The sequence below is a fragment of the Netta rufina genome (genome assembly GCF_964035555.1).
Source record: "Netta rufina genome assembly, chromosome: 2".
Classification (NCBI taxonomy): domain Eukaryota; kingdom Metazoa; phylum Chordata; class Aves; order Anseriformes; family Anatidae; genus Netta; species Netta rufina.
Window position 1 is genome coordinate 118419298 of NC_140124.1, and position 22772 is coordinate 118442069.

Consider the following 22772-nt stretch of genomic DNA (forward strand, 5'->3'; position numbering starts at 1 on the left):
CCCCCTCAGCCATCCAAAAGCCAGCTTGATGCAATGTATTTCTTATGTGTTTAAGGATAACCTTATATAGTGCCCAAGATAATGCCAGGAAGAGGACAACAGGTACTTGTATAGTGTTTAAATTTGAAATGGAGCAACAATATTAAAAATGAAGCGACAAGTGGAGAATTAGGGAATGGAATGAATTTTTAACTTTGTTAAATCCCTGCTGCCTTATTATTGCCATTCTCTATCTGTGCCGTTCTCTATCTGTGCTATCAAAAAACAGATAAAAGATTGAAATGAGTAGATAAAATAGGTAATCAGGGTAAAAATACTCTTTTCATGAGAGAGATTTTTAGCTGTGTTTCATGCCCCCATTATTATCATTAATTTTACTTCCAATGACTCTTAACTGCAAAATATGGAGACAGTCTCTGGTTTGGAAACTAGGATTCCCTGTGTAGGTGAGAAACCATAATACCAAATGCAATTAAGGAGTGCATATTCTAAAATGTATAGAAAGAGTCAAGCCTCTCTGTTTGTGTTTTGTGCTAGATCTAAGTTAATTCAGGTCTGTCTTTGCTCTACCTCTTTACTGTTTATAACACTGCATTCAGGAAAGTTCACAATACAGGGAATTCAGTTCACACCATCTCTAACATGTAAATGAAAACATGAAAATGAATTCTATAGAAAGAAACAGAAGGACAGTGATTCCAGGCTACATCATATGAAAATAATGATAGTGCAAGGAGGTGAAGTGCTCACCGTATGTTTCCAGTGCCTTGAAGATAAACTTTCTATTTCTATACTTAAGTTCATAACTAGTTGTTTAAATAACCTTCACACAAAGTGATTCCCTCAGCACCCTTTTATCTGTACTGGACATGCTCATCCAGCCCACACAAAACTAGTCTTTCAAATACAGCTTTTTAAGTTGATTTAATTGAAATGATTTGTAAAAAGAAACATCAAATCTGACCACAATTGCTTCCAAAATCGTAAGGCATATCCTCCTGGACGTGCAGGGAAAAACTCAGAGGTATGTGGGAGGTGCTTGAAAGACAGAAATCATTTTATAGCAGGTCAGTAGCATAGATACTAAACTGAGACAGGTCAAGAGGCTTTTTTTTTCTTTTTTTTCTCTAGTCTGTATTCATTTCTCACTGAGATCAATATTCAGTGAGGAAAAAAATAGCTAAAAGAGCATCTTGAGTCATTTAGACAGGGTTGGCAGGCCACATGGTTTGCCGTAGGGGTTGTCTTTAAAAGAAAGAGCCAAGCTTCTAATGATAGTCCAGAGCAAAATATTTTGGAATCATCTATTTAAATATCAGAATATTTTATTCATATAAACTAAATTAACTTCTGTTACATGTTTTTATTGTAAGAAATGTTCTGTGTTTCATCGGTTGTGTTCCTTTTACAGGTTCATACTGGAAACATAGGAAATCTCTACAAAATACGCATAGGACATACAAATTCAGGAAATTCCCCTGCGTGGCACTGTGAAGAGGTAAAAGCAATGAGAAGGAATTTTGTCTTTCCAAAAGAAAGACACTATGACAATGGAGTCAAAATATGAGTCAGAAAAAATCCTCATGTTCACATCATGTTGATGTTCACCTCATCAAATACCTGTAGCTTAGTTTATGAGATTATTCATCATGGGGTCTTTTTTTGTGAAGAATGAGAGGCAACTTGGGATGCCATTTATCTTCACTGCTTGTTTGAAGTTTAGTGAGAACTGTGCATTTCTTTAAAAATGCATTGCTAGGCAGTAAGAAAAGCTGCTGAAGTGGGCCGCTGTAGTCTTGAGTCTTCTGCAGCCTTTGTATGATACAAAGGGTGTCTAGAGTTTGTTGAAACTCAAGTCATTATACACAGTCTAGCCAAATTGTCCTCAAATCTGTGACTGACTGTGTGCTTATGCACAGCATCAGTGCTAAATTGCAAATGTTTCCAATTCTGTGTCTTTGAGGGAAAAAAAAAAAAAAGACAATAACAGATTCTCATCTCTCCTCACTTAATAAAAGATCTCAATGAAGGTAAAGCAAACATAAAGTGAATCAAATCAGCTAGTTATGTTTCTAGCTTTGGTTGTAACACCTAGTGGATAGGTTTTTGGGCTGGGAATGAACATATCTGTCTTTTATCCTTAGTGCTAGTGAGGTACTATGTGTGCCAATGATAGACAATGCATGCCTGAAACACTTCCCTCTTTGTGCCAGAGTTTCTTGTCCTTTAGTTAGCAAAAGGCAGTTTATAAAGGGCTTTAGAAGCTTTTGCTGAACTCACCATTATAAGCATGCTTTAGGGTAAATTTTGATCTATCTATTGAAAAGTGCCCACTCATGTTAAATATTCACTGATGAATGTTTGAACTCTTTGGTTGTTTGATGCTTTAACTAGTTGTTTTCATTTGGGGCTGAGACTCAATAAGAAGACAGAGTATGGTCTGGGTATTATATAGAGATATATATAATTGTACGACACACCCATTTAAAATGACTGATTTAAGAGAAAATGCTCTATAAATGCAAAGCTTTTATAACAGTTAGGCATGCTGTTCCTCCCCACTATTCCATGGTTTCAATGACTGTCTCTGTACTGAGATGTTTTCAGGACTGCAAATGTCCACAAAGCTACTGCTTCTCTAACTCCACGTTCCTGTTCAAGATCTCTCAGCAGATGTTGACAGGCTGAGGTGTGCCAGGTTTTTCAGACAAAATGAATTTATTTCTTTAAAGTTCAGTATCAAAGCAGTAAAAGTGATGAAAATATTTCCAATAATTATGAATGTATTCAATTAAGATTAAAGGATAAATCTCCTAATTAAGGAGATTAGATTCTGCAAAACAAAGAGCAGGAGTGAAATTACAGGTAGAAATATCTTTGTTTCTCTCTACTAGTCCAAAATCTACTGTAGCTGCTAGTATAAATTAGCATAATCAGGGACTATTCTAATATCTATTAGACTTTGAGATGCTTACTATGGAATACTTCAAAGTATATAAAAACTGGAGCTATTTCCCTTCTTCAGCGGGTGCACATATGGTCCTTTCACTGCTATGTACTAGAATTTGGGTATGGAAGAAAATTGTATGGGGCAGACTGGTGTTGGGGCTAGAACTTTCAAAGTTTATTTACATTACAAGCAGTGCTGAAGAATCAAAACCTGTTTCTTTAATATGGAGCATGTTATAATATGGAATATTTTGTTGTAATGAAATAAATTAAAAGAATAAATTCACAAGTATTACCAAGCTTCCCAGCGAGAAGTTACTTATTTGGTAAGCCAGGCTACCTGGTTACAGTCTATGTGGATATACCAGCTGCAACAACAAGGCTATATTTTGTAGGACTGCACCTGAGCTGATAAACCCTGTTTCTTGTCTATGCTTTAGTTACTCTGCTTTGAGCTCCTGAATCTGATTGATGGAAAAGTCAGGTTGGGGGCAGTTGTATCCAAGGAACAAACGTGGCTCAAGCACATGGTTTTCTGATCACGCCACAGAGCTCTACCTGCATGGATTTCAACAGCATCCTACAGATGTAAAGCTCTGTTCTGTTTGGACAGATATTAGTAACTTAAATTGCAATTCTTGGTGCTGCATTAGGTGCAGTTGCTGAACCTTTTCTCGGGGGAGCAGTTTTCTTTCCCTGCACGTCGATGGCTGGCCTGGGACCAGGCTAATGGGGAAATATCCATGGAGCTTCCTGTTTTCCATCAAGGTCAGCCTGTTCTTCCAGGTAAGCATAATGCCACATTGGCTAAGTCAAGTCAGAACCAGATGTTGATAGAGATGAGTTCATTGTTTTTCATGCTTTGAGTTTCATAGGTTCTTCAATGATATCCTCCTGATTTGATAAGATTTTCAGCATCTGTGTTTGCTATAAAATAGAGACAATATTAAAGACACCTCACAGATATCAGTTTATATTTTTGTTTATAAAAAAGCCAGAAAAAAAAAAAAGCAACACAAAACTACAATGAACACATCACATGAGTCAAATCAAAAACTCTACTTTCAATTACTGAAGTACTCTACATAGCTCTACTATGGCTATTGTAGCTGCTGCTTTAGTTTCTTGTAAGTGTCTGAGACAGGTTTGTGAATACTTCTAATTTCTGGGTTTGGAACAAAACCTAGCAAAAAAGGTTATAAGTGTTAAAAGCTGATATACTACCATTACCACTACTACTATAATTATATTGTAATTCTAAATGTAATTGGTGCCAAACAATACCAAAATTATTAGATGTTGCTGCTGTTTCACTGCTTTAAGTCTCTGCTCTACCACACTAATCCCTTTTGATTGTTGTTTCTATGTAGTCTCTCTCCTTCAGTGATGGGAAGGAAGTCAAAGAAGTCTGTACTTGCTCTTTCTTTTCCTCCATCCATCATTGCTCTTTTCTAGCCTAAGAAAAGTGCAAAGGCAGAGCAAGGTCAGTGTACCCTATGAGAGATGTGGGTGAGGGAACAGGTGTGCATGGGAAGATTCTCACCCTTCAGGGTATGAAGTTAGAAAGGGAAAAATCATAACACCACCAGTATTACTTGTGCTGAAGCTTTCATTCAAGAAAGATCTTCCTGGGACATGTTCCAGGCCTTCCTCTCCTCCCTTACCAAAAGAACAGATCAACTGTAGAGAACAAGACTAATTAATGTGAGCAACTTCCATTCAGAGTTCTCAAAAAGCTATAAACACCTCTTTTCAGGATGTTTAATACTATATCAGTGCTTGTTGGTTATTACGGCACCTTTGGTTGACCATCAAAAATCGAAAGGGTAACAGACATCATTGTTGGGTTTCAGGCTACAGGAAGAGGATATAAATGAAATTGAGGGTTGGAAGTTGAGAAAATAGCACATGAATATGGGAAAACTTACCATAGGATAGTAACTCTAGTAGGAAAGAGCTGGGTGGCTTGGAGCTGTATTTACGCCGATGATGGTTTAGCACTGAGGTTAAGAAACTGGAAAGAAAAGCATAAAAAAGTCTTGTGCCTCATTAATATGTCTTTAAGAGAAAAAGAATAGCAGGAAATATTTCCTCCAATGATCTAGTTAGCAGCTGTAAATGGGTCATTAAATACTGTAAAGAGGGCTTGGCCAGCCCTAACCACAATGATTTGTGATCCTGAGTGATTTTTATCTTCATACCCTTGAGGGCACGAAAAGCCTCATATGCATTCAGCCTGCATCCTCATAGGTTAGATCTCTCTGGGAGACTTTGGTATTACTAGCGTAGGGGAACATACAAGCACTCCAATAAAAACAAAATAAATTAAAACCCAACATTTTAAAATAAATGTTAATTAATAAGCATTAATGGGTTGTTAAATTGAATATACTCAGCTTCCCTACATGCAGTATCTGTTCTTTCCCAGTGTTCCCTTACATAATATTCTGGGACCTTGACCTTTCCCACCTTCCAACTTTCAAGCTTTTCTTTCCGAGTAAGCTGTTCTTTTGTTTCTGAAATAAAGATATAATGAAAGACTTTTATTATCAGGTAGTCTTGATGCTTTATAAAGCACAACAGCACATATCCTCTCAATCTGCATTTTGTAGTTAACAATTTCTCTCACATAGGAAAAGAAGAAAAGAACTGTGTATTTCTGCTAACCTCAGTATAAGAGGGGTCATGCTGAAGGCTTTGGAGAAGGGAGTTTCATCTCTAAGTTAGTAATTGAAAGACTCTGTGTCTTTTTGCCATTATTATATTTCTGCATGAGACAGACAAAGAGAACATAGCTTTTAACTTCAGAGAAGATAGTTTGATAACAGAACAAGTGGAGAGGTCTGGATTCAGTCTGAAAGAGGGATGATGAGAGGCACTTTAAAACCAATTTCTGAATAAAAAGAAGCTGAAACACTTTCTGATTTAACAGACTTTTACATTCAAGGAAAAAAAAAAATGTCTGAATTAAGCTGTTCAGAAATATTACATAGTGACTCCATGGCTCTAATTCTGAGGGACTGAGCACCATTCGTTTGACTTTTTATCCTCAGCCATTTTACTCTTGTTCCCTTCTGCTCATGTCTCATGGCACAATTTTTGATGATATGATAATGAACTACTTGCTGGGGATACATCAGAGTTACACAGTATTTGGTGACTGGGCACCTCTGCTTTTCTTGTTGCAGAAACTGGAAAGTGGACAGTCAATGAAGGAGAGAGTTGTAGCACTAAAGAGGATTGTTGGTCTGGAGAATTGAATTTTCTTGCCTGCCTAAATGCATAAAATGGGGAACCTATTCAAGTGGGTGCTGTAAAGAAAAAAGAATTGGGAAAGGAAATAGATCAGGTGGTGTCATGGTGAATGACATGGATTAAAGACAATATTAATTGTCTTTAAATGAAAACTGTTTTGAGTATTAAGGCAGGTTTACATTGGAAAACAAAACAAAACATAACAGTACATGACTGCTGTTAAAGACCATCTAAAGTCCCTGTGACTTAAATGTGGCTGGTTTTTGTCCAAATGCTAATAGGTGATCTGCAAAAAGTTGTGCGTTCTCCCCTTGTTCTGTCTCTGCTAATTCACAGGCATAGTGGAAAGAACTAAATTTTGCAAATAATCCTGACATTTTCTAATTTCAGAATGCTGTGTTTACAGATGTAATTTTTTACACTTATAGACAAAAATAAGTGCAAAGAATACAATTCATTCTCTTAGTTTTTTGTTCTGCACAGTATTCTGTGGAATATCTAAAGGAAAGCCGAGTCACTATGTTTTAGGAAAAAAAAACTATAAGAGTTATAAATACTTTTAAATCCGTGATGATCCCTATTCTTACGAGAGGTAAAGCTGTCAACAAATTGTGAAAATTTAGAGGTGTCAAAAATTGTGAAAATTGCTTGATTTTTATTTATTTAGTTAGTTTTTCTAAGTCTCTGGCCTATGAATATCTGTAGTACAATACTCCAATGGAGTGTAGAGGTGAAGCATAGTAGTGAGCATTTCTGAATGAGCTAGTTCTCATGATAGAAGCAAGCTAACAATATATCATAGAGCTCTGTGTGCACATTAAAATAAACTGTGACTTTCACAAGTTTCTGCTGAGGATTAGTATACTTTTATCTTAATTCTGAATTTTCTACGATTCTAACATCTGCATTCTAAAAACCACATTTTTCTACTGATGCATATGTTTAATATACCATAGTCTTTACTTCAGTTTCGTGGGATTTTGACTTTTGTATTTTTGTATGTGACAGAGGAAGTTGTTACTAATGTATTTCATGAAGCAGTAGAATATTAAAACAATGCAGATTTCTGAATTCTGAGGTCCTAGAAAAATAAAATTACTGTGATGGATTTTTGCTTGTTTGGTTAACTAGTGCATTCAAAATGTTGATAGACTCCATTGCTTGCTATAGTTTTGGTCTCACTACTTACATTGAGCCTAATCTTGGACTTCTGTTATTTACTTTTCAGCTTAATGATGTTTTTCAGATGCTGCTGCAGGACAAAGGCATCCTGCTGTGTATTTAAAGTTCAGTTCTCTTTGCATTTCCATTCCACATTATCTTACTTAATACTGAATAGGAGTTTTAAGATTTTGTACCTTAACTGCTCTTGACACAAATGTATTTGGACTCTACAGGCACATTTGCAGCTAGATGTTATTCTAACTATAATAGTGTTTATGATATGAAGGATTGTCATCTTTTATTGTCAGTGACTGTCTATGAAGTACATGTGACAACAGGAGAACTGTGGAATGCTGGAACAGAAGCTGATGTCTATATTTCTATCTATGGAGAAAACGGTGACACAGGATCAAGACAGCTGCTCAGATCCCAGAAACCCAAGAAATTTTTGAAAGGACAAGTGAGTGAAAGAGCATTTTCTGATAAGTTTGGCTGACTTTTCTCTCTCAGGTGGGTGGTTATGCAAATCCAATTAGGAGATATGGCTACCACATCCCAGTGTTTCTCCAAAATTCCACAATTAAGCCAAAATTACTCTCTAAAGGTATATCAGTGCTTTTGGAAGATTATTAGAATTTTCATTTATAAAATAGATAAACTGTGTACTTTAATACTTAATATTTAATTACTTTAATTTGATCTAATAAGTGGAGAGAAAATGAAACTTTACATTTTATATCTGCATATCTGAAGTTGAAAACTTCTGCAACTTGTATTTGTTTAGCCAATTGAGCTAATTGAGCAGCTTTATGTTTTCTGACCCCAATTATTTTAATGGAACTATTCCCATTAGCGAAATCACCAGGCTTATTTCTTTTGATTCAGAACACCTGTCTTTGATTTGTTCTGACATTATCATTAACTGATATTTCAAAGGGTGCCTTTGACAAGAGAGATTTAAATAGGTCTTCGGGATTTGATGGCTGAAAAGTGGTTTGAATTTCAGATTTTACTGAAGTTTTGTTGCTTGATTACAGACTGATATCTTTTCTGTGGAAGCTGTTCACCTTGGACATTTATACAAGATTGTTATAGGACACAATGGTCTTGGATCAGGTCAGAAGTCTCTTTATTTAGATACTGAATGCTACTTGTGAAGTTTTTCACCTTTTCCCTGAAATACAATATGTATTTTTAAAATTAGATATATGAATTTTTTTCAGAAGTGAGACAAATACTTCTTATGAAACTGTTTAAATGACACAGTTACCTTATTTAAAATATTTTGTTTTCTCTTTCAGTATTCTTTCAGGCTTAAGAGTCATGTCTGTAACTCCTCTGTCATTTTAAACAAATCTTCACTGAAAAATTGAAGAGAGGAGTTATTAGTTACACTCTGAAGATGCAGTTGGAGATTTTGGTTACAGTATCTTGTCATTAGACTTAATAATAAATCAATCTGCTTGCAATCAAAATATTTGTTTTATAAAGTCTTGAACCTAAATATCGTAAAACACAGCAAAGTATTTTAAGCCAATGTAAAATGAGTTATAGAATAGTTTTCTGCCCAGTTTTCTCTTCTATGCTCAGTCATGTTCCACTCTTCTAGTTACTTTTATAGCTAGAACATCTCAACTTTTTCTCTATTGGTAAGGGAAAGTTTATCACATATATTTTGTAGTCTTCCTCTGTAAGTGGCCATAGCTGGATGCCTTCAATGAAAGGCAGTGCTTAGATACCTTTGAGGATAAAGCAATAAAGATATTTCTCTCTCCAGTACTCTTTCCTGCCCTACTTCTAGATGTGCTTGCTTTGTCTCTTATTGTGTCTGTCAATGGATGAAGAGTGCAATAAATGAATAAAGGTTTCCCTATGAACAAGGAGACTAGAAGAGAATAGTTATCTCTAGAAGTTCTTTTTCATGAGATTACATAGGACTGGAAAGGAAAACAGCTTTGAGAAAAAACATTGTGTGAAGATCTGGCTTTTCTCCTGCACTCCCAATGCTACCTACTGTAGATTTATTAGTGAAAGTCTGCCCTTAATTTTCAGCTCCTTACTTTAAAGATCCACTCTACCAGTGTTTTTATTATGGGCTCACTTAAACTATGCTCTTTGTAACTCAGGCAGACTGAGACTGCACTGTGCCAAACAGAACAAACATGGTGAGACTGTTTTTGTTTCTGTACCTGCACTGAAGAAGTGGGAGAAAACTTTCCTAGTTCAGTTGCTGTGATCACCACTTATGTTTGTGAACCTGTCTAAAAACCTACAGTGGAATTATGGACAAGACTGTAGAAAATGTAAGGCTAGAAAGAACAAGCTTATATATGCCTTTCACCTTCAGTGGACCTTCTCATCTCAGAGTATAGATTTCTAGAGGTTGTGTAAACCCGCGATGTTATTGAGATGCTTTTTCTGGTGTGGGTAGGATGGGGTGTGTTTTTGTTTGTTTATTTAGTTGGTTGGTTTTATTTTTCCTGGTCACCCAGATTTCACTACAGCATCTCTTGCCTTCCTATCAGCAAGCTCTACAGTACTTAGATCATGTAGTTTCCTCTCCATCAGGGCATCCATGTCTCTAGCAACCTGCCAGTGAAGCTGCAGATCTTGCAGTTCCAGCAGAAGAGAGAAAGACACAGGAAATAATACTTCATTTGCCTCTCATTAACTTTTTTTTTTTTTTTTTAATCAAAGGAAACGGATGGTATCTGGACAAAGTTGTAATCAAGGATCCTATAACAGATCTGGATTATACTTTTCTTTGTCACAGGTCAGTGGTGTTTGGCTTTTAATAAATTTCTGATTACCATTGGCTTTCTTCTGAAAATTGTCAAAGTTTTTTCCTGTCAAAGCAAACATATTTACCCAAAAGTGAGCTGAAATGATCTAATTCATTTTATAGCTCTCCGAGTTGTATCTGCCCCAAACCTCTGGTGTGTTTGAGCCAGAGAAAAAGCAATAAAAATTTCTGCCATGTAACTTTCCGTTCTTGCACCTAGTTATAAGAGGTACTTTTTTAGCACATTCTTCCATATCCAATGCTTTGGACCTGATGTCTTCAGACTCATTTTTCCATGTCTTGGTTTTTCAGAAGAGTGGGTTGCTATTTCTCTGGCAGACTGATCCTACTTTACTGAAACCAGCACGGAGACTAACTTAAGGCTTGAAGATCATGTGAAATGGCTATCATAGGTGCAGCTATCTGACCACATCTCTTTTTCTTATTTGCTTTACAGCCTGTCACAGCGTTGTATCATAACCTGAAGCAATCCTACCTTCCCTGATTTTTTCCCCTGCAGATGCTACTGCTCTGAGTCTTCTGTTCTATGGCTCATTTCTAATTTTATCTACTCCTTATATACTCCTGATTAATTCTCAACACCTTATGGAAAAATTGTAACAGATAAGGATCAGTGCAAACACTAGGAATGAAAAAGTCCAGTCACGTATGAATCTAGCTACAGTTTGCCAGTGGCACCTCAATTCTATTTCCTCCTCTCACTTCTCTGAGTGAATAAATAATTGTCTGAGACAGCTGAGAGTGAGTGATGTGCACACTGAAGCTGATTTATGTTTGAGTAAGGGCTTTCTGCCTATCAGATACAGCACCTCATCTTTGCCTGACCTAATTTTGATTCTGTATTCTAGATGAGATGAACTGCTATGAAGAGATCTATAATGCTAGTTTCATACATAATTTAGGGAGAGTTCAAATCCATTTCAGACAGAAAAATATGGGGTATGTGCTAGTTATTCTTAGAGCATGATGCCATTCTTGATGATCTTGCTCCTACTATGTGTGAATCTTTCAGACTCAGATGAAGTTAGACTTGTTTTATATACAATGTGAAGCAAGTACAATAGCATTGTAAAAGCATAGTTCAGATGTGATGAAAGCAGTGCTTCTGTTGGATTTGCATCCTTATAAAGGGATCAGTGGGACATGCCACAATTTGCATCCTGTTGTAACCTTCTTGCAGACAGGAAGAGCAAACATTATGGCCACTGCACCTTTCATTATTGATCTGGGATGAATACAACTTCTATTATTTTTAATAGCTGGTTTAGGTCCTTTTATCTCAGTTGAGGAAAGTGTTTATATGTTTCATAAAGAAAGAAAGAAACCCCCCCATGGACAACCCCAAAACCAGACAAACAAAAACAAACAAACAAGAAAAACAACACACTTGCTAAAGTCAAGGTCTTTTCACTAAAGCTGGATTTTTATATTGCTGTATGTTAACCTTGAGACTTTAATAAAAAAAAAAAAAGTGTCAGTATGCAGATGTCATGTATACAGTACTGTGGGAATTGCCAGTCAAGGTTAAATTACTGAAACGGTGTCTGGTTTTCAGATGGCTGGACAATGGGCAGGATGATGGCAACATTGCTAGAGAACTGACTTTGACAGATGCCAGCACATTTCCAGGAAGTAAGTGAAAATTGGTGGGGAACAGAACCCAGATTCACACAGACTGTGCTGAATGGAATAAGGATGCTTTGAAAATTAATCACATGCTTTTTATTTATACAGGACAAGAGCTGGAACTCAAGAGAGAAGAAACTGTAAGGACTAACCTTTTTAGTTTTATTTAAGCCATTCAAATCATGTGTTGAATTAAGTCATGTCAGTTATTCTCAAGCATGTCAAATTCCTGTTTATCATCTTCACATAACTGTCTTCTACTTGTATACAAAACCAGTGGGCTGCCGAAAAGTGGAAATTCCAGAGAGGCAATACACTTCAGTTTTACAACAGGCTCACCGGTGGTTTCATATGCATCAGTCCAGATAGCAAAGTAGATGCTCTTGGTGACAAGAAGAACAAATATGGTAAAGTATATCTCATGTATGCATAAATGATGTAAGAAAAAACTTCACAGTTCACTGTGATCTCATGTAGTGATTCCTGTAATGAAGAGGAATAAATAATTGTAATAAAAAATGTTTTTCCTTATTTTTTACTTGTGTTAATGATTATAAAACTCATGAATTATATGATTAGTTTACATATAAAGCATGAAAAAAATCTCATATGATATCTTGTCACTGTCCCTTACAAAATAGAAACTTCTTGTCATCTGTAGCTTGAGTCATCCCATGAAAATGCCATGGCAAAGACAGCCATAAGCCATATTCTTAGATCCATCCAAGCTAACACGTTCAACTTTCTAGGTATAGTTTATTCATAGGGAGTGTATGTATATGTGTATCCTTTTGTTTCATCCTTGTCATTGATTTTAATGGCATTCTTCCAGTTCCTCCTCTTTATCAGCTTTCATCTTACCATGTTACTAACACTTATTATAGCTAGTATCATACTAGACACTTTTTTTTTTTTTTAATTTATTTTTTAAATTTTAATGACAGTGGAGTTGCTCAGCCTTTCTCACATATTCCTGGTGACCTTACATGTATCTTTTGTGGTAGAACAGAATTTTGCAGGACACACCAAAGGCTGTGTGGACAGCAGGGAAATACTTCTTAGCATAGCCTAGAAACACACCTCAGAAAAGCTGCACCAGAAAACTCAGATGTATAACATAGGAGATCAGTAATACTATAAACATTTCAAGTGGGTGTTAGTTACTCTGTTTTAATAAAGCTATTTTTATTAGCTATCATTTTTGATACTTTATTTCAAAATATTTGGTGATTCAGACACGGAATCTCCTATCTCCAATGACTACTGGAAGTCGGAAAAATTAATAGTATGATCTGCAGCCTCCCAAAGGACTTAGTAATACTTGGAAATTAAACTAGTAATAAAAAAGAGTTTGACTTTTCTGAACAATATTATGAAGTTGCCATAATATAAGAGGAACAGACATAGTCACCTGGGAATAACTATTCCTATTTTTATAGTTCTGAGTACAAAAAGAACACTAGTACAAAATGAATGAAAGCACCTACCATGCAAGTCTTCTGCTACCAGAACAACAGTTTTCTCCAACAATTTATTTCAGATTTATTTGTTACTTAAATGTACGGTAATCTACAGAGTGGCTAGGATAGTCATGTACAACAGAAGTCCGTAAGTGTTGTCTTGGGAGCTGTTGTCTAAATTTTCATTGAAATTTCAACTGCTTCTTTGTGCATGCTTTAGAGTCTTCCAGCATAAGCTATATACTTACCTTTTCTAATAGAAATCTTCATGTTTCAGGTAGAACTGTTTACTTGTCTTCAGCAGATCTAAAGCAATATAATTTAAAGCCCTTCACTATGCTGATGGCAAATTGTATTAGGTGATGATTTAATTCAAGGTTTTTTAATTTCTCAAGAATCTTTATCTCTATCTGAAAGCAGAGGGAACCATTGTGTTAGCTATGTGTCGTCCCTGTCTTGCTCCAAGGGCTGGAATACACGTTTGTGTTTTATAACTTCTGACATCTTCCCAATGGGTACAATGATCTCTGGCTATATAGTTCTCATAATCCTGATGACACCCTGAAAATATTATGTTGTGGACACCCCAGGAGTCCACCAGAGACAGATGCAGCTTGCCAACAGGGCAACACAATGTACTGGTAGATCAATGTACTGGTAGATATTTAAAACAATAGTCTGTTGCTGCTGGGAACAATAAAAATGGCACTAACTTTCATTGGTATTTTGTAGCTATAAGAGGCAATTGTTTAGAATATTGGCCAGATTTAAATTTTTAGAAGCCATGAACTGTGCTGCAAGATTTGCATTAAAAATTCTAGTATGAATATATAGAAAATGAATTCTGCTTTCCTATATGAGAGCTTAATGTTTCTTGCACGATCTGCTGTTTACAGTTTGCTATAGTCCAGTTCGTTATACTGTAGTCTTCAATTCTTTTTTACGTTTTTTTTTTTTTTTTTTTAAGCATATATGCTGATCAAGAGAAATTTGTTCCCTATCATTAGCTCTTAGCAGTTTTTCCTCAAGGCAGAGAACTAGATAATTGTCTCGAGCTACCCTCTTCAAAAGGAATGAGGAGGGGAATTCACTGATCAGAGAGGTCAAGCTGTTGAGATAATATAATTTAAAATGATAGATTACTGATGTAATTAAATAGAAGTATGAATTAATATACTTTCATACTCCTATCATTTTTTTTTTCATTTAACTCTTAGGTCTTTTTGATGTAATTGTCAAAAGGGGAAATGTATGCATATTCAGCAGTCATCAGATACCACATCTTGCTCTTGCTCTTGTTAATGGCTATGCAACTGGAAAGGTAGGAAATGCTGTTACTGATTTCTGCTTTGTAATACTATTTTATTGTCTGATTAAAAATAATGTTGTTTTTAATCTGTCTAACACAATCATGCTTCCAGACAGAAAATGAGCTAAGAAGTGCAGAACTGAACCCAGGAAATTACAAATGGATAGACAAATTTTAATGTAGAGCTTTGTTTTCTCAGTTTTCTTTTTATTCTTGGATGGACTTTTTTCATGGCATAAATGACTTGGTACAGAAATGTCTGACTGTTCCAAAGTGCAATTGATATCTGCTTGTCCCATGCTGCCAGGGTATGTGGAATACCCTAATATCTCCTCTTTATATATAAGCATCAGTTCTGATGTTGATTTAAAATGTCATTTTACCTTTTTTGTCTTCTTCTAAATAACCTGCCTGTCATAAACAAATTGAAATATTCCAGGTTTGTTTGTTCTGTCTTCATGTTCTTCATGTATTGCCTTTCTTTCTCAGTACTTGCAGTATGCAAGCAGGCACTTTGAGCTGCAGAATTTAGTTCTTTCTGATTAAACTCTTCTACTGATGAGGGAAGAAGCTGTTTCTCTTTTTCTAGTTCTTCCCTTTATTTATTTAGGGAATAATCACATAGTCAAAGCTGGTCCCATTCCTTTCTTCCATGATGTGCATTAGCATTAGAGGGAATAGAGAACTCTCGGTAGAGTTAGATTTCTCAGTGGGAACGGCATCAGGCTGCCAGACAAACTGCCAGACCTCCTTGCAGGACTTTTTAGTGTCCCTATTCATTACTGTAATTCTGATAGAGGGAGCCCCTTGCAGTCTGTCACATTTGCAGTGTGTCTTACTACAAAGAGAGTATTAATTAGACACAAATTCAAGCTTTCTCTTTTCTGCTTTGCTACTGATATGTTTTATGAGCTTGAGCAGCCTATTGAAAATCTAGATTTCCATTTTCTTGTTTTTAGTTGTGCAAGATGTTCCTCTTCTCAGAGAATGGGAGAAATGTTATTTTAAACCTCTTCTGAGGTCCTTGGAATGATGATAGGAAAATAGAAAGCAAAATGTCAATACAAAGTTGACCTTACAATATGCTTTTAATTACACTTTGATATGCTGGCTCACAACCACTTCTAAAATACATCATTTTTTTTCCTTTACTTTTGACAGTAGATTGAGTCTGATAGACAAGTTTTTCTGAGTAGGAAGCTTCAGAAGATAGTGAACACTTTCTAGAGAAAGTTTGATTATTTGTAGTCTTAAAAATACCAATTCATAGAATGGTTTGAGTTGGATAGAATCTTTAAAGATCCCCTAGTTCCAACCCCCCTGCCATGGGCAGGGACACCTCCTACCACATCAGGTTGCCCAAAGCCCCATTCAGCCTGGCCTTGAACACTTTCAGGGATGGGACATCCACAGCTTCTCTGGGCAACATGTGCCAGTGCCTCACCACCCTCTTTGTGAAGAATTTCTTCCTAGAGTATAGTCTAAATCTACCTGCTTTCATCTTAAAGCTATTACTACTTGTCCTATCACCATACTCTCTGATGGGAAGAGTCTCTTCCCATCTTTTCCATAGGACTCCTTTAAAAATTCTAAGGCCACAACGAGGTCTCCCTGGAACCTTCTCTTCTCTATGTTGAACAGCCCCAGTTCTCTCAACCTGTCATCATAGGAGAGTGGCTTCAGCCCTCTGATTATCCCTTTAGCCCTCCTCTGGACTCTCTGCAACAGGTCCGTGTCCTTGTGTTGGGGGACCCAGAGCTGAACGCAGTAGTCCAGGAAGGGTCTCACAAGGGCAGAGCAGAGGGGGACAATCATGTCCCTCACCTCAACAGGGCTACTTTCAATTCATTTGTTCTGACTTTTGAAAAAATGTGAGATTATGTAAGCAAGTGATAAGATAAGTGGACCAAGTGATAAGATGAGGGGAAATGTCCTCAAGTTGCACCAGGGGGAAAGGAGGGTAGGTTGAATATTAGAAGGAATTTATTTACTGAAAGAGTTGTGCAGCATTGGAATAGTCTGCCCAGGGAAGTGGTTGAGTCAATATTCCTGAAGGTCTTCAAGAAATATGTAGATGTAGAACTTAGTAACGTGGTTTAGTGGTGGACTTGTCCTAGGTTAGTGCTAGGTTAAAGGTCAGACAAGATGATCTTAGAGGTCTTTTTCAACCTGAATGATTCTATGATTCTAAGCCTTTGAAATTATTGGGCAGATTATTAGAATTTTTACATTTAGTAAAATCCTAGTTTTATTTAAAAATAAGAATGGTGTTAGAATTGATAAAATATTTAAATACATATTCTGTATATTGTATCTTTCATCCAGACTGGGATCACAGTCTGCAAATCTGAAAAGATAAGAATGGATACGTGTGTTGCTTCTCTCTTTCATATAAATCTTATTTCTTTAACTGTTTTCTGTGAGATCAATATAGACTGATGAGGACAAACACTATTTGGAACCATCCTGCAAATGAGGGTAGCAGATAGTTAAACTAGTTCATTTTCTGTCAGTGTTACATTCCATCCATCTTTGCCAAGTCTGTTGGCTGTGACTCTGACTCGGTATCCAGGTATCTTTCATGTTAGTCTCAGATTTGTGTCATTTTAAGGTGAACTGTTACCATGATTTGAAATGCAACAGAGTCCACAATTTTAGGACTTCAGTATTAGGACTGTGAATCTGGAAAATAGGAAGATATTTTAAGACTAGACTAGTAGTATTGTGGAAACTTGAAATATACAGAAACTATATCATGATCCTCTCTGTTTTGGATTTTACCATGTTTAATAGTTCATATAAATCATTATTCCTACTTTTTTATGTTAGAGCAAAGACAAGACTTGCTGTGAGCTCCGTGTTCACCTTCAACCAAATGGTTCTGCCATTCTTGAGTCAGCCAGGAACCCAGGTCACACGGTTACGTTCAATCTTCAAGGCAAAGTAGCTGATGAAACAACAGGATATGCTGGACTGTCCAGAGAATTTGTTGTGCATGTCAAGGTAAGGTGGGGGAGAGAAATTAAGAAGACCTTTTCTACAATTTACTGTTACAAAAGTAGATCACGTCTAATCAGATTTGAGGATTGCAGGCTGAAAGAGCCCACCAGGTGGAGCTAAGCAACAGTTTACCAGGCGTCACTTGAAGTTTTCCTTTACAGCTCTCCTGGGGCAAGTGATGACGATACTGTAGCTGGTATATGTAAATAGTGTGGGCTGCATCAGAGAAAGAAACGATGTCACTCCAAAATGTTTAGCAAACCTTCTAAAAGTAGGAAGGTAGGTACATACAGGAGGGCTTGCATGGGAAATTACTTAGTTTAAAAAGAGAACAAGTTCCTTAGCTTGCCACACTAATTGTGCTCTGAACGTTATGCTGTGCTTCTGAACAACAAAAAGCAGGGAAGCTGCAGAGCAGCGAAAGGTTTCCACTGTTCAAGTTGGTGTCTGCACGGAATGCAGCAAGTATGCAAAGGCTGGATGTATGTTTGAATTACTTTGGACATTCACTTATGTTTTATACATGGGAATACATGAAAAAGTGCTTAAAATAATCTCTGTGAACAGTACCAATATCAAAGATAAACGTGGAGAAAAGCTGTGCTATTGACAAAGGGCTTCTTATCTCTCATCTGAAGGGTGTGTTTCATCATGGTGCTATCATTCTGCTCAACACAAGTCTCTGCCAGGCTCTGTCCCTCAGACCTGATGGGAGCTGCAGTGGAACAGGTCAGCAGCAGCAGGAATCCTACTGGAAAGTGCATAAAATCAGCTCTGGAGTCTGCATGTTTGAGAGTGTGAAAAACCCAAAAATGTACCTGAAGATCAAAGATGGCCAGTGTAATGGAACAGTAAGCAGTTCTTTGTATTTCCCTCTGCTGATAATCTCATTAGATTGTTAATGATAAGAGAAAATATTTTTTAATTGCTTGGATAAAAATGTGGTGGAAGCATTGTTTGGATTTAAGATTTTTCAGATCTTTCCCTTCATTTTCCAAGGAAAGACAGAAAAATATAGCAATAAAAGCTATCAGGTCCCTTTTGCACTTAGTTGTGAAAATATGATTGTATTTTAAAATACTGAGAATGTGTATGTAGTTAAAATTTATTTGTTGCTTGATAGCTGATGACTCTGTCAAGATTCTGTTGTATTAATTTCATTATTTTAAACTAATTATACTGGTGGGAGTTCGTTTTAGAAAATGTTGGAGTGATATTGGCATCCTAACTTTAACTGAATGATTCTATTTTGTTTGAAATTAAGAACCTGTTTTTTTTTTGTTTTTTTTTTTTTTGTCTGTTTCTTAATTATTATTTTACCAACCAGCCATGCAGATTTTTTTCTTGAAATGCCTCACCATTTATAAGTAGCCTGTATATGGAGGAATAGAACTGGGTGTGGAGGATGGCTAAAATATTCTAATTGTTGGACCAATAATATTTTCCATGTAATAGGACTTTAGCTAATGTATATTTACACTTGAGAGGGGAGAAAACAAAAACAGAGAGAGGAACATTATTATTTGCTCATTAGACTTGGTATTTATTGTGTCAGTTTTTGTGTAAGTTTGCTGATAAGAACTGATATAACTGTTTTGAATGTGACAGAATATAAACATGTTGAGGGGTTTAAACTGGTATTTAATCTAAATAAATTGATGATTTAAAAAACAAACAAAAAAACTAATGAGTAATTAAGATTTAAACAACTTCATGTAGAGCTAACTTTTTGCAAGGTGGTTCTGTTAAAATTAGTGAAAATTCTCAAAATTACTCATAATTTTTATTTGGAAGTTTAACCCAAGTGAGTATGAAATAGAGCTGTGTACTTACTCAGGTCTGAGATCCATGAGAATTTTGCCATTGAATCAAATATACTCCAATTAGAGATCAGAATATTTGATCCACATTTTGGATATAAGCTTTCTGAATATTGTATATTTTTAGCAGTGTCCTCACCAATGGATGAAGATGAGTTTTTCATGTACAGCCTACAGGTTTCTCTCTAGCAGTTTGAAGTTTTATTTTGAAATTAACATTGTAATATATGAGAGAGAATGTTCTCTCTGAGACACATTAAACTGGAATTTTAAAGTCTGTTTCTGGTTATTGTCCAGTAAGGTTTTCATATTCTGAAGATTAGTTGAATCATAGTGCCTTAGCCCCTGTTACAGCAATAGCTGTGTTTGTGTGCACGGTACTTTTAAATCCACAAACATACCCACTTATCATTGTTAAGGTCCAGATCCTTGGAGAAATCTGAGGTTTTGATTGACTAAGGCTTTGAAATTAATGTAAATGCAACAAAATGCAGAAAAAAAAATGTTAAGAGTGAGTGGTAGTAGTAGTTTGTGAAAAGAAGAAAAATATATTTGATAAATGTTGTTTTGTCATGTAGGATTAGCAAATCTGCACTACGTATAAATTCATACACATATCCTCTTTTCTGAAATGGATATTTTCAGACTCCCTAACCCTCTAAAAGCTGATTAAGTGGGAAATTCCTTTGAATATATCCTAGACTTTGCCTAAATCCTAACATGATTTAGAGTACTTTCTTATGTGATCTTTCACTTACTTGAATTAATTGCTTGGTCTTTTTGTTCACAAAGGACTAAACAGAGCCAAGGTGTGTGTGTGTGTGTAATAGTGCAGCACATGGTGAAGTACCTAAACTTAATCTGAATTGTCATTAGAAGATAGTAATATTCAAGTCTTAAGAAACATCCAGTTTGCCTATATATATCAATGTAATTATTGAATTAATGTTTCTGTTTTTCAATTTCTTAGGGCACGGGTGACGAATACTGTCATTTTAAAATTGAGAAAAATTTGGAAGCTGGATCTGTAAGTCTAGAATCAGTGCGAAATAAAGGGATATATGTTGGTCTCCTACCAGATGGTCAGACTAAACCAGTCATTAACATCGGAGAGAACAACATTTTTTTCTACCCACAGGTCATCAAATGTATGTGGTTTCTGATATTCTAGCTTTACTTAGTGGCTACTGTTTCTGACCAACAAAATTAAATGCAAAAGCATAAAAGCTTATTTAGACTATTTTCCTTGTTGTGTTTTAGTAATTTTAAAGATGAAAAGTCTGTTTTACACATTTTCTCCTATGTAGCTAGTTAATTTTGCTTAGTTTCTTTCATTTTATAGCAGTAAATGATGCAGAAGAAATCTATTTTTTTTTTTTTTTTTTACTGAACAAATAATCTTTTGAGCATGAGAATAGAAACAAGTGACAAGATAGAAATGGGTTTGACTTCCTGGGTCTATTCCCCATTCTGGCCAAAGTTTATGGAAGTCTGGGAAATACTGTCTTGCTGTCGGTTATATAACTCTTTCCCATTTATATAGGGAAACAGAAGACTTACAAAATGCGTTATGTAGACTTACAAAATGCCCTTGTGCCCTAAACAAGTAGGGTACACTTGGCAGTGTTCAGTATAGTTTCTTCTTTAATGGTGCTAATACATGTACTATCCCCAACTAGTATATTGATTATGTGATTCTTTTATCTCATAGTCAGATCTGAGAGCTATTTGCAGGCAAAAGGCTTGCTTACTAGACTGACCTCTTCTACTTCACTAGCTAGGGCTCAGAAAAGAGCCCTATCACACTCTGGATCACTTTCTGTCTCATTTCTTTTAGGAGAAAAATGCGTTTAATTTGGTGAACAATTCATAGCCAGCTGGCTGGGATTATAACTGTAGAAAATGGTGGAAATGCTATCTTTATTTGTTTGTTTATTTTATATGTTTATCTGGTGGACAAAGCCACAGAGATCAAGAAATTAAACATCTAATGAAACTGTTAAACTGGTCATCAATTCAAAATTCAGAATTCTTTCAGACTTTTGCCAGACACAAGCAGAATGGGTTTATCTTGAATGCTTTGATCAGCAAAAAGAAAGTAACATACAACCTGTCTTATTACTAATTCTGTTTTATGTATTTTGTCACCAAGATATAAAGAAGCATTATCAAAGTCACTGTAATGGCATCCTTACCATTCAGTCCCTACTTGCTGCAAGGTGACAAGAATATTTCAGTCACTGTGTCCTTGTAGACAAAAGGAAAGGGTTTTTCTTTGTTACCTTTTTGGAAGAGCAGGTTTTCAATGGAAATTCTCAACAAAGCAGGGCTTACTGATGCTATTAAAATAAAGCTGTTACTTTGTTACAGGCATGAATTCTTCCAAATCCTTGTTACTCAGTAAAAGGAAGGCAGCAGGAGCTAATATTTTCTATTAGAGCAACCAAGATTTGTCTGTTTGCTATTTCATATTATCAGAAATGGCCTCTAGCAGTCTTTATTTCAGCATTCCTACTCTTAAGAAAGGAAATATTGGGGGAATGGAGAAGCTGATCTTGTGGAAAACTACATTTGAGCAGGTCATTTCATTCATATATCTATGTTAAATTGCTACTTAGATTTTCAAAGCAGTAAATGGATTGGTACATCATATTTTTTCTACTTTTTGCAGCATGCTGCTAACAACAAAAGCCTATTACTAGTGGCTCTGCACAATACAGAGAAAAGACTTTGGTGCCTATTGTGTTGAACAATTGAGAGATCTATTATTACTGTTTGTCACTGAAAATGTGGGAAGTTTCTGAGCATAAAAAAGCAAATGATTTGTAGCTAGTGACAGAATTTACATTTGATTGTTTCAGTTGGCCGGGAAAAGCCTATGGGAACATCTGCTGCACCCAATCAAGAAAAGAAAGGCTTCAGAGAATCTGAACGCCAACCAGTAAAAGCCCAGAAGCAAATATCTCAAACCCCCTCAACTTTTCCACCCTCAAGTAAGCAATAGTTAACAAACTAGTTCTGATACAACACTTTAGTATGTTGTCCCGTGTGTGTTTGCAGTTACTTATCTCAGTTTTTCTAGACTGTTGACTTATGCATACATACAATATGAACACACTACCAGTTACTGTTTTTCTAAAGTGCATTGGAATGTGGTTCATTGGTTAGGTAACAATCAGCATGTAATTGTTGAGTATTTACGCATTACTGTTTTTCAAATTCATAATTATCTATCATAAGGACTATTTCTGTGGAAATTAAGAGGCTGATATCATAAAGAGCCCGATCCAAACCTCACTGAAAGCAATAGAATATTTCTCTCATTTACATTTTCTGCTTTATAATTCACTGGGGGAAAGAGTAAGGTTTTGGTGTGCTTCATGCTA

General features: G+C 36.0%; 1 protein-coding gene across 1 annotated transcript in view; it reads left to right on the top strand.

Annotated features, from left to right (window-relative positions):
* Positions 1–22772, top strand: part of RP1 (RP1 axonemal microtubule associated) — a gene marked incomplete at both ends in the record, with an annotated part of 183739 nt that overhangs the window by 17585 nt on the left and 143382 nt on the right. Inside the window, 13 exons of the mRNA XM_084281671.1 lie at positions 1412–1498; positions 3603–3735; positions 7677–7828; positions 8406–8484; positions 10066–10141; positions 11727–11803; positions 11906–11937; positions 12075–12204; positions 14475–14578; positions 17396–17569; positions 18205–18417; positions 20357–20534; positions 22248–22379. Coding sequence (XP_084137797.1) covers positions 1412–1498; positions 3603–3735; positions 7677–7828; positions 8406–8484; positions 10066–10141; positions 11727–11803; positions 11906–11937; positions 12075–12204; positions 14475–14578; positions 17396–17569; positions 18205–18417; positions 20357–20534; positions 22248–22379 — 1567 coding nt within the window. The remainder of the gene's footprint in view (positions 1–1411; positions 1499–3602; positions 3736–7676; positions 7829–8405; positions 8485–10065; positions 10142–11726; positions 11804–11905; positions 11938–12074; positions 12205–14474; positions 14579–17395; positions 17570–18204; positions 18418–20356; positions 20535–22247; positions 22380–22772) is intronic.